The 12,805-nt window shown below is 42.4% G+C and overlaps 1 protein-coding gene across 1 annotated transcript in view; it reads right to left on the reverse strand.

Annotated features, from left to right (window-relative positions):
• LOC147889819 (uncharacterized) overlaps positions 1-9,185 on the reverse strand; it is a 60,659-nt gene extending 51,474 nt beyond the window's left edge. Inside the window, exon 1 of the mRNA XM_087391374.1 lies at positions 9,036-9,185. Within this exon, the coding sequence (XP_087247500.1) occupies positions 9,036-9,133 (98 nt within the window). The 5' untranslated portion in view covers positions 9,134-9,185. The remainder of the gene's footprint in view (positions 1-9,035) is intronic.
• Positions 9,186-12,805: the final 3,620 nt, after the last annotated feature.

Consider the following 12,805-nt stretch of genomic DNA (forward strand, 5'->3'; position numbering starts at 1 on the left):
AATTCGGATCCATGATGCAGATATCCATAAGTCGGCTTCCCGCACAAAGAAGATCCAATATGAGTTGGAGGTGATGCCCTTTGGATTCACAAGAGCCCCAAGCACACCAATGGGATGATTTTGCGAGTCTTCACAAACTTCACAGGCAAGTGGACTTTGTCATTCTTGATGACATTTTGATTCCTTCTGAAGGGTCCCAACCCATATAAAATTGATCTCCAACAAGTCCTCCAACTTCTAAGTATTCTCTGGTCAACTGGGATACTGCATATTGAATGTCTGGCCGTGTATTACAAAAGTAAATTAAGCATCCTACAACCTGGCTATAAATGGTAGCAGCAAACGGCTCACTGGAATCATGGATGGATGACTTAAGCCTTGGCTCCATGACGTTGAAATGGGATTGCAATTCTGAAATTTAAATCATTTGGCAGACTGCAATCCAATACCCTTGTCATCTTGTACAAACTGGAGGCCCAAGTAATAGTGGAGCAGCCCCAAATCCTACATCTTAAATGTCTTCTGCAATTCAGCCTTAAAATCTGCAATGTTTGCAGCATTAGCCCCTGTGAGTGGCATGTCATCAACATAGAAGACGATGATGACCAAATAACCCCCTTCTTTCTTGACATAAAGGGTGTGCTTTCATTTGGACTGTTCTGCATACCTTGGTTGGTTAAAAAAAGCATCAATCTTTGCACACCAGGCTCTGTAGTGTTGAAGAAGTGAAAGGAAAGCATGAAGCTGAACACGAAACAAGAAAATGAATATAGAATAAAGAAGGATGAGGTCCATATGTAGGCACCTCTACATGAGCCACCAAGCTCCACGATCATCTCCTCAATCAGCTCCTAGAATCCCTCAATCATCCTATGTGGTATCTAGGAGGAGATCTATGAAAGCTAGCGCACTGGTTCTTGGAGTTATATATTTGTGTACCAAGGAAAATGTATTCCGTTGTGCAACCAAACAAAATGCAATTGATGATATGGCCCTTGAGGGGTCTCCTTTAGGGGCAAGGGCCATATCTACGTGCATTATACAATATCCAGGATGCCACTGGATAGAAATGGCATGTCAATATGGCCCTTGCCCCTAAAGGGGACCCCTCAAGGGCCATATCGTCAATTGCATTTTATGACAGTTTAATTGTATTTTTCTAGATGTATCTCCATGAAACCACAACGGTGGGTCGTTGGAGTTATTTAAGCACTATTTTGGTCATAAACCAAGGAAATTGTAGTCCTTCTTTCCTGGTATTTTAGTCCTTGTTGTAGTAAATATAAATGATGGCAAAAGTACAATTTATCGAGTGAAAATTGAGCAAAAGGGATTACAATGTACATCTAACTGTGCCTCTAGCACACACACATAGAACCCAAGGTGTGCCTGGGGCATACACCTTGAGATATCCCAACAAACCCCCCCTCAAGGGAATGCCTCAGGGTATGTCAAGGATACATCTAGTCACATAGTGTCTCAAGCCATCTCATGGTGGTCAAGGATAAATCTATGGCTAGGATCTCATGCTAGCAAGGGTTCCCAAGGGTGTGAGGCAAACAAAGGGATACATAAAACCCCCCAATGGTTATCTCCCCTGCATGTACATGCACACAATGTCTGCAGGAGATATCATGGAGCTAAACACATACACATGGCCTACATCATATGGTGACCAGAGGTGTTTACAAAGAACACAATAGTTTATTCCATTCATTTTGGAGGACTATCCAGGCAAAGTACCTTGACTCAACATAAAAGAAAGATCTGGAGCATATGTGGAGCTGGTTCAAAAAGCACAATCATAGGAGGCCTCATCTTGTGGAGGCACATCAACTGAAAGTAAATTAGCAGTTTCTGGTTTTATAGTTGCTTCCTTTTTTGCCTTACAAAACTTTTCATGGTGATTGTTTTTGCCACAATATTTGCAAGGATTGATCTTGAAGCAATCTTTTGAGAGGTGATTAGTCTTCCCACAATGTTTGCAAGGTGGAAACTTGCCCATTTGAGTTTTTATGGCATAGGCTGTGTCATTGCTTCTCCGGAGTTCCTTGTGCCTTTCTTCTTCTTGAAGAGCAGTAATAAGACCTTCAAGATTAGGATTAGGAAGATTTTACAATGTGGTGACAATATGATCATAATCTTCAGGCATACTTTTAAGCAATACTGCCATTGCATCATCTGTAGTGATTGGAGAGTTGATAGAAGCAAGTTGAGTCATGAGACTCCGCATGTGATTGACAGGGGCAGCCAAGGGAGTGCCACTAGCCATCTTCAATTCAAAGAAAGCAATCTTAAGTGACAATTTTGAGATGTGAGAGCTAGCACCAAAAAGAATATCAAGCTTTTGCCAAGCTTCAGAAGGAGACTCCATATCGTTAATGTGATGAATATAGTCATCTCCTAAGCCAAGAGCAATAATGCCATAGGCTTTCTCCTCTCTAGTAGGATCTCGTGCCGGGCGTGTAGGAGTTGAGGATTCTCCAACATTAGAGGCTGTTGAAGAAGAAGTTGAAGCATGTTTGACAAGCCCCTAGAGGTTTTCCCTCATCAATGCAAACTTAACTTTCCTCTGCCATGTGTGAAAGCCCTTACCATTGAACTTATCAATATTCAAGAAGGTAGCCATGAGAGGGTCTAACCCAAAATGGGCAGTGTCTACTCTCTTACAAGGCTAGAAAAAGCTGAAAAGCTTCAAAGTACAAGCATTTGGTGTAGCAAAGACTTCCATAATAAAAATCATAATGGAAATGATACTTTAACTTGCATGCTTCATAGAGGTGGCTAAATGAAAGTATTCCAAGCAAATCCAGGTATAGCAACCTAAAAGAAAGTTGTAGCCACAATTGTACTGATGCTATTCAACACCTTAAAGTATCAGAAATGCCAAAGTAGCATCTAATGTAGCACCAAATTCACAACACTGTCAAAACTGTCCAAAACAGAGGCCTGATCTTGGAGGGCTTGTATCTCACTCTTCAAGGCAAAGAAAAAAAGGGCTTTCTAGGTAGAAATAAAGCTGGTATACCAGAGAAGAGCCACTGAAGAGGAAAGGCGAAATGCCGTGTCACGTCGCCATAGCCAGGAGCTTGATTGTCGACTGGTTTTTTGTCTGTTTCTCCTCAAATGCTTAACCAAACGAGCTCAAACTTCATCAGCAGCTTGCTTGTAGTGTCGCCCAACTCGTGCTCAGAGGAATTGTCGAATAGTCAAGGCATTGGGCAGAATTGAGTGAAAGTTCGCTGAGCGAAGAAGCTATCAGCACGAGCGTATGCGGGAATATCTTTCTAATTGCTTGCCGCCAGGAGGTCGCCCATATTCAAGGATGCTTGGTCTAAAAGGGCTCTGGGAATGGTTGCTTGTAGGTAGAGAACAAGCTCACACAAAATTTTGGAAGGAAAGAGAAAAATGGCATAAGAAGAAGAAGAAGATGATGACATGGCATAAATGGGCTCAAGGAGGATCATAGTGCTCTGATACCATGTTGAAGAAGTGAAAGGAAAGCATGAAGCTGAACACGAAACAAGAGAATGAATATAGAATGAAGAAGGATGAGATCCATATGTAGGCACCTCTACATGAGCCACCAAGCTCCACAATCATCTCCTCAATCAGCTCCTAGAATCTCTCAATCATCCTATGTGGCATCTACCACCACCTAACAGTGCTTATGGGCACCTAACTGTGCCTCTAGCACACACACATAGAACCCAAGGTGTGCCTGGGGCATACACCTTGAGATATCCCAACATGTAGTCCAATGGTCAACAAAACCAATGGGTTAAGACAACATAGACCTCTTGGTCCCCATTCAAAAATGTGGTTTTAATGTCCAACATAAACCTCTTCCAAGAGGTCCCCATTCAAAAATGCAGCTTTAATGTCCAACTAATGCATATGCCATCCATAAAATGCAGCCATGGCAATGACACACTTGACGGTGGTCATACGAGAAGTGGAAGCAAAGGTCTCGTCATAGTCTATACCCTTTTTCTAAGTATAGTCCTTTGCGCAAGACAGGCTTTGTACCTGTCAATAGATCCATATGATGTATTTCATCTTATATACCCACTTTGTACCTATTGCTTTCATGCCCAAATGCAAGTCCACCAAATCCCAAGTGTGATATTTCTGAATAGAGTCAATCTCCGCTTGCATAGCCTGCATTCAATGCACATTATCACGTGCATCATCACAACAATCAGGTTCACCATTTCCAATAAATTACTGGCCCAAACTGAAACAAAGTAGTGGCACCCTGACTGTCTCTAGTCTCATGACATGTGAGCTCAGGAAGGGATGCAAAGGTACTTATCCTCCCAAAGCTTCCACAAGAAGATGATGTGGTTTCGCAAGCGTTGTGGTGCTAGGTGACAAAAATCAGTTGCATCTTCATAACCTGGAGGAGGAATCTATTCTCGTGTCCCAGTGTAAGCTGAAGGTGACTCATGGTGGTGATTAGGCACTTTCAACAGTGCAGAAGAAAGGTCGAAGCCGGTGCTACGCGTATGGGAAGAGAGGTCACCTGGCAAAAGATCGTTGGTCCAAGGACAAGGGTAAATCTAAAGAAATGGACAGGACTTCATCACAGGCACAGGATGATAGGTCAAATAATCCGAGGGTAGCTCTTGCTCAAGAAAATCAGACCGTACCTGCTTTCTAGCAGTAAGGTACGAGTCTCCCCACCAGCTACTACCAGAGAGGGCTTGTGGCGGAAGAGCGGGCTGATTACATATCCTATCAAATTGAAATCTGGCAGGTAAGGTAAGCTTTGGAGTCAAAGCTATGAGCTAGATGTGTTTGAAGTTCATTGCTTTGGGTAGGGGAGACTATGGACAAGATGAGTTCCAAAGTTCGTTGTTCGGGGTTCCTGGATGTGATGTGTTCACCAAGGAATATTGGACGTTGTTTGCTTTACATTTCATCATTGTGTACTTGGAATTCACCACACATTGGTATGGGAAATCAAATACAAAAGATCTCTTTCCTACTGGTGGTGGCATTGTGTTTCGAGGAGCCTGATTATTAGGTGCTCTCTCCGAGATGATTCTAGTATTCGCAGTTATGGAGGATCTATGGTTGCATCATCATCAGTTTTCTTTAGACTTTTGCACACTATGAGCTCCCCAAGGGTGCTAGACTTTAGAGCATCTCGTGTGGAGAGTAAGGGTTTCTATGCGGGTGTGCCCGCCCAAGAAAGAAGTAGTTTACTCAGTTTAGGGCCTATTTACCAGGGCATTTAGTTAGGGTTAGGGTTAGAGGGCTGACTAAGAGCATGTTTCAAGTTGGTCTTGGGCCAGTTGGCTAGGGCTAACCAGGCCAGCATGGTGGCTGACAAAGGTCACATTAGCCGATGTCCCCTTGCCACATTTTGATTGTTCCATGTCATCCTCACACGTTTGGCTGGCATTGTATTTCCGTGTTATAAATGAAGTTATCTTGAATGGATGGATGGTGATGAGGAGGATGACGATTCCAGGCCAGCTTCTATTGAACAATCTAAAAGTCATGCCATCCTTACATTGAAGTCAAAATATATGCGGATCAAGCTCCTCCGAAAATCTTACAAGCTGAAGGGTACCAAAGTATGGATAGCTGAGGAGCTTACACAAGCTTAACTCAAGAATAAGGCAACTGAATCAGCTAAAGTCACGGCTGCCAGAAAGGATGGAAAAAGGGCAGTTTACCATGAAGGCGTAGCATTAATCAAAGAGTTTAAATCCAAACCAAAAGACTCTAAGTCTTAAACTGATGTATGGCTGATTACTCTTTCAGACTATTATGTAGGTCCTCTAAATAAATTGGGGTTGCTTTTGCACTCCCTAGGAGCTGCCATGTGCCCTCCCTAAAGCAGATGTACTAGATGGTTTCTTGCTGTCCCATAGGCCTATTGGTCTCCCATGAACATTAATAGACTCTCTCTCTCTCTCTCTCTCTCTCTCTCTCTCTCTCTCTCTCTATGATTATGATTCTGTTAGCATAGATTAATACTCAGCAAGGGTCCAAGTATACCCTTTGCTTCAGCCCACTAAGGCTTGTATGAGTTCGCTTTTCTGTGTACTTTGTCCCATAGACCTGTGAGGCCTCCCGTGGATGTTAATATATCTTTCTTTCTTTCTTTCTCTCTCTCTCAACTTTATGCTTCCACAATGTGTGCAAGGTTGACAGTCTCTACTACACTGAAACTCCCAACCGGAGTCATATTTTTCATTTCGTATGTCGTTTGATGCATATGATAAAAGAGCACAAACTGCATATTCAGCTTCTACATCTACCTTTGCCATGTAGGATGCAGAGTTGAGGCATGCCAGGGTTGGGCATGTGAACTTTGGTAGTCTTATGCTTTTGCAGAAATTTCAGATGGAAGATGCCTTGCCTCATTAGGAAGCTCCTCCTAAGCATGTATGTGAGGGGTGTATTCTTGTAGGTTCTCATTTCCTAAAGAGGTGCAATCCTGGCTGCAAAGAAATTGCAGCTAGTTCACAGTTACGTTTGTGGTTCTATGAGGACCAAGTCTCAGTTTCACTCTCTCTCCTGCTCACTACCATCTAAACTGAAAGAATGATGCACTCAAAACACAAGTCGAACTGTGGAGAATCAGAGGGAGAGAATATAGCAGGCCTCCGAACAAGGAAAATAAATATTGAACAATGTGTGGCCCAGAGGGCTAAAGACAACTATAAAGAAACAAGTAATGTATGGAGGGAGAACCCTCACTACAAAGAGAGAACTAAAGACTGTTGTACTGGACTAAACCGGATGAGGACTAGTTAGAAGGGGTTGCAGGGGTACTACAGACTATCCTGCCCTGACCTTGATCCCTGGAGTTGCTGCTGCTGAGGGCCAGAGCACTAGAAGACTTGGATGAAGAATGTGACCAAGCAGCTGGTCTTATATAAGCTTTTAGGTCAGATTGACCAACCTGATCAGCCGGTCAACGCCGACTGTTGGCCAAGTCGGTCAAAATTCGACGTTGACCAAAAGTCAACGCATTGACTTTTTGAACATTTTTTGCCTTTTCTGTCTTTTGAGGCTGCCTGGTGGTATTTGATCGCGCTGTAGCCTGTAGGAAGCATGCCATGGGTTGTGCATGCCCGTAACATCCCCTTCTGCTGAAATTAGAACTGTGGTATCGCCATTGCGGAACTCTGGTTGTATAAACCTCCCCCTAGCTGTTAGCCCCTGTTCCCGAGATTCCCTTTTCATGATCAGCGCCTTGTGGATTGCTCATTTATATGTTGATTCTAAAGTTTTAGTAGAAGGTTCTTTTCTCTGGAAAAAAAGCAAGGTAAAGAATTATGCTATGGTCACTTTTGATTGCAAAGGACTGGAAGAACATTCTCCTACAGTCCAACAAACTACAGCCATAAAGGTCTGGATAGAGAGAATCTAGCAAAGGAGCAATTGAGACCAAGAAAGTCTGAGTTCACCAATTCTCTGTCGACTACTGTTGATTTATATCTCATAATAAGAATCTTTTGGCAGGAAGCCAGCTCATCTTTAAGAAAAATTAAGCCCTTCAAATGTACCTTCCGCCTTTAAACTTCTCATCTCACCCCTTCCTTATCGTCCTCTTTTGGTGCTTCATGAAGTCGTAGGCCGGTCTGTACCCCTTAGACTTCTCATCTCACCCCTTCCTTATCGTCCTCTTTTGGTGCTTCATGAAGTCGTACGCCGGTCTGTACCCCTTCACTCTAACTTTGGAGTAAATCAAAGTTTCTTGAATTACGTTGAATGGAACTGAGCAGTTTGAAGCAGGAAGTCTACAATAGCCTGTCCTAACACAGTGAAATGGACTCAAAACTAACCATATCTCACTAGAGGTTCTATCAGTGAGCTCCAACCGACAACCCATTCGAGGAAAAAACCTGTGCATACTCACATGCATCCATTTGTGTGCTGAAGCATAATATACATGAATAAACAATTAGGGGTTCTCATTCATAAATCAATCGCCATTCATATTATCGTCTCAGTTGAAGGTAATTATGTATCCTATACCATTCCACCCAAAAACTGTCCACAACTGAAACGTGCAACTCCAGTAGCATGCACCTCCTTAAACTAAACCTTTAACATGCACATATTCCATGAACTCACATAAATACTCAAATGCTTTGTCAATCTGAATAATACTTGCTTAGCCATTCTGTGCCATTCTCATGGAGCTTACTGCTCATGTACGATCACCAGGCCCCTATCCATCATCCAAATCAACTAACACATTATAAGTCTGCTTCGTTGACCTAAAGAGATCTAGTTAAGGCGCAGAAGTAAAAGAGAGTTCTGAACCTCTCCCGCTAAACGCCACTTATGAGGGTTGTTAACCCCATGCTCAATGGCTAATTTAGAATGAATACCTGTTCGACTAACAAATAGAACACGGTAGGGCCTTCCGAGTACATGATAGTACTCAGGCTGAAAAATCGTCCAGCTTCAGCTAGGCCCATGAAGGCCAAATAAGCCAAATTCCATGCCTCCCAAGTCCCTACAAAGTGCAAATGTGTGACAAGAGACGTGTTTCTTGAAGTCCACGATTCTACAAGCAATAAGCGTCACATGTGATCGCACGTGGAACAAAAGCTTCGAAGGTTCACCACAATTTTACAGTTACATTTTGTAGTAGTTTTTCGAGCAGCAGAATTGTATGTTCAGATCCAATTGAACGCTCGAAATCCAACTCTTCGATACGGCCAGCTTCAAGCTGGCACTCCCTCTACCTACGACATCTGCGCGCGAAGCGATCTTAGTATAGAGACGTGTAAACGAGACGGAACTTATGAAGTGGGACATCACAAAACCCATTTAGCTTCGCTGAAGATCGAACCACAGCGATCTTCGAAACATGATCGGCGAAAGCATAAATCACCAACAAGCCTTGGACAGATAACCCCAGTCGCGATTACCCAAACGTTAAGGAGCCCATAAGAATCGTCTTTCCCATCAAAGCAGAGGTGAACGAAACACGACGATGCGACAAATTCTATATATGAAGTGCGAGGATGAATTGGTAGATGAAGGCAGAGGGGGAGTACCAGTCTGCGACGCCGACCTGATCCTCGAAAATGGAGAAGCATGGCAGAAACAAGAGGCCAAGGAGAAGCAACAACAGCAGCAGCGGCCCGGAAGCCATGGCAGCAGAGTATAGCTTCCTCCTCTGCCTTCACATTCAAAGACCTTTGTGTTCACTTAACCCCGCTTCCAACACACCCCTGGTTTGTTCTCTAGTCTCCACCTATAGCTTCTCTTTGCTTCTTCGCTTCAATGCCTTCGGCCTTGCGCAGAGACTCGGTAGCTCAAGCGGTTTGGGCGTTACCCCACCTGATCGACACCCTCGGAAATATCACTTGCTGCCTATCAGTGTTTGGGGGGGTGTGAAAAAAAAACAAAGACAACAGAGTATCAAATAACCACAGGACTTTGAGTATCAAATGACCACGAGCTTCGAGTCTTTGACTAACCAAACCCTAAGGAGCCCAACCGATGGAAGTAGTACACGAGTTGAAAAGAATCCCGTGATTCGTAACCATTGAAAGTTTGTTTAGGCTTTAAGCCACTAAGTCCATTCAAGACTTTGAGGCCACGAAATTATGCTCACTAGTTCCAAGCTAATTGAGGGAGTAGAGCATCTTGGAGTGTCAAAGAGCCGCACACGAGGATTGATGATACCACAAATTTATTACCTTGTTAACAAGGCAACAATTGTGCATTTAAGGAATCTCGAGGATGCAATCAGTAAAACAACACAATTCGGGAAATGGGATGGACTAACCACCAATGGGTGAGGGCACACTACCAATAGAAGTGACTTGTCACCAATGGGTGACGATACACTTCCAATGGGAGAAGTGACTAGTCACCACAATGGATGTGTCCAAGAGAGGAGAGGAGTGGATGTGACCAAGAGAGGAGTGGATGTATCCAAGAGAGGAGTGGATGTATCCAAGAGAGGAGTGGATGCGTCCAACAGAGAAGAGGAGAGAGGAGAGGAGAGGAGTGGATGTGACCAAGAGAGGAGAGGGTGAGGAAGAATTGGATCATGGGGAACAGGATTTGCAGGCATTTATGACATGTATTGAGGAGATGGGGCTAAAGCTATGACCTCAACTGTATGAGCATTGTACTTTGGATTCTTAGTGAGTGTTGTCTTCATCTTTGTTTGTTGATAGTTTATCTATGTTATTGAGCTAGTCTATTGTTTGCTTAATGCATTATATATGTGAAATGTGTGTTTTGGTGCTTACACCCATTAAGCACTTCTAACACTTGCCTCAGATGTACGTGCAAATAAGTAGGGAAGCATACACAACATGCACAACGGGCCTCACATCATTGACTTTGGCATCAACAAGAGAATATGTTAAGGAGCAAAAGAGTTGAGTGACATCCAAGGGTGTCTTAGTAGTGGTAAGAGAATGTGGTAATCCTAAAAACTGCTTATGGCTTCAAGAGAGCAAGTAAGAGTTCCAAAATTAGAGAGGAGGCTTCCTATGGACCAACACAATACAATAAACAATATACAAGAGAGAAGCTTGGGAAGTCCTCAAGTAGAGCTCACCAACCCTCAGCTATACTACAAGGCGAACCTATTGAGCCAAATAGTGAGCTACCAATTGCATTGAAACTATTATTGACTTGGACCAACAAGGGAAGTGGTGGTCGACGAACCCAATTTGTGATTTTGAAGGAAGGAAGAAGTGCAAAGGTGAAGGAAGAGGTAAGAATGATGAAGCTTCAAATTAGAGGTTCCCTTTTCGGGAGCATCTAGGTGTAATGGCATGGGTGGAATGTCCACTGAGTCAATGGGGGTGCCTTACTTTATAACTGAAATTTGGTCAGAACCTCACCTAGTTAGTTCCTTAGTTAGCCGACCAATTGGGAGCTCACAAGTTGGTGGCAGATAATATTAGTGCCATGGTTTTGAAACATGGTTTTGAGGTAATCAGACTGACTTGATTACATCCTAACTAGTACTTAGCATTATCCAACTATATTCCAACTAGTAGTGCACACCCTCTATGCTCTATCCTCTTTCTTAGAATTGCCAAGGTCCCAATGCTTAGCTAGCATAAGAGCTCAAAATCTCTTGAAAACTATATGTTGTTGTATTGGCATTAAATTTGCCACTGACATAAGACTATTTAAATAGACTGCAATATATAAATAGATTGCAGGTAAAAAGGATTATACTGGCGGTATATTATAGTACATTATAGTAATCACCTGTAAAACCCCATTTTCCACTAGGTAAGTCATCAGGTCAATGGTTACCAAGTCATCGTGAATATCAACATCGATACGAGGTTTTGAAATGTGATTATCACCCATGACCATGTCAACATGTGATCACGACATGAAAAATGCTAATCCTCACTTAGTAGTTCACAACCCATGCCCCCGTAACACTCTCTCCTCCCCTTTTCTACTTAACCTCTCATGCTCCTCTCCTTAGCTAGTTGGATGACTCATTGATTAGCATACCAATTTGACTAAGTACATAGTTTATGTTATGTAGTTACCACACAAAGTTGATAACCAATATCTCCCATGTATTTGGTGGGAAAAGTTGGTTTTGTCTCATGGCTTGTTGATTTTATTTCATGATTTTGGGAAGCCATGGTCTACGTAACTAAATGACTGTAGTTCGTATAACTGAACACGAAGGACTTAATTCCCATCCACCTAAACTAGATACACTTAGTCCCATCCAATAGTTCCCATCCAATTGACCTAGGGGAACTTAATTCTATTGTAACTAAACTAGGTGGACTTACATTCCATCCAATAAATGAGGAGAACTTTTAGACTAGATGAGCTAGGTTTACTTTTCCCCAATCGAATGGGCTATTCCTCAATTCATAAATTAAGGGTTTTCCTTGGGTTTCAACTTTCCCTTGGTTGTCCATTTACGTGTAGTTACTCCTTTAGATTCAACTTTCCTTTGATTAGTAGGTTCACATGTAATTTGTGAATTATGAATGGTTCCCATTTCTCACAAGTGTGTCCATTGGAAAGCTAGGTTATAAATGGTGCCTTGGCAGATGTTTACTATAATTAAGCAAATGCTTTCCTTCTAGCATTTGGCTTAGTAGCCTTCATGAGGATATAGCTTTTTATTATCAAATCCTTGCCCTTAGTAGCACTATAGCCATTAACTACCCTTTCCTAGGATATGGCCACTACATGTCCTAGAATGGATCATGCCTTAAGCAATCACATGTAAGGGTAACTTTAACCCTTACTAGGGGTAAAAGATATCGTTATGGAACCATATGCATAACACACTTCTTCAACAATTGACACTAACTACTTGATCTCGGCATTTGCCACTTTAATAGCAAAAATAATTCATATGCAAGTGTCATTTACAGCTTACTAGGGGTAAAAGATATCCTCAATAGCTTGGTAGGACATTGTCGACATCTTCTTATTAGCACCACCATGCTAATTAGTGGTTCTCACCACCTTTTTGTCATAATTTTTCTTGGATTTTCCTATCTAGCACTTACTAGCATTAAGCAAAACTTAACACGTGTTTTTTCTTAATGGGAAACTTGTACAGTAATCCCTTGCTTAGCATCAAGCTAAATCTTGGCTTCATAGCCATCTTATGCTGTATGGATCTCATGTGCATATGGCAGCTCCATCAAGGGTGCAACAACCCTAGAGTACACATACATTTGAATAAAGAGTCCAATAGCATTTCTTCATGAGGGAAAGAATATCATCTTTAGCCACCCCATAAGTGTTTAACAAATTTTTGGCATCACTAGATGCTATAATTTCACAACATTAATTGAATGCT

This window comes from Dipteris shenzhenensis, chromosome 20 (genome assembly GCF_047967505.1).
Source record: "Dipteris shenzhenensis isolate YYH24624 ecotype China chromosome 20, Dip_SZ_1.0, whole genome shotgun sequence".
NCBI lineage: Eukaryota > Viridiplantae > Streptophyta > Polypodiopsida > Gleicheniales > Dipteridaceae > Dipteris > Dipteris shenzhenensis.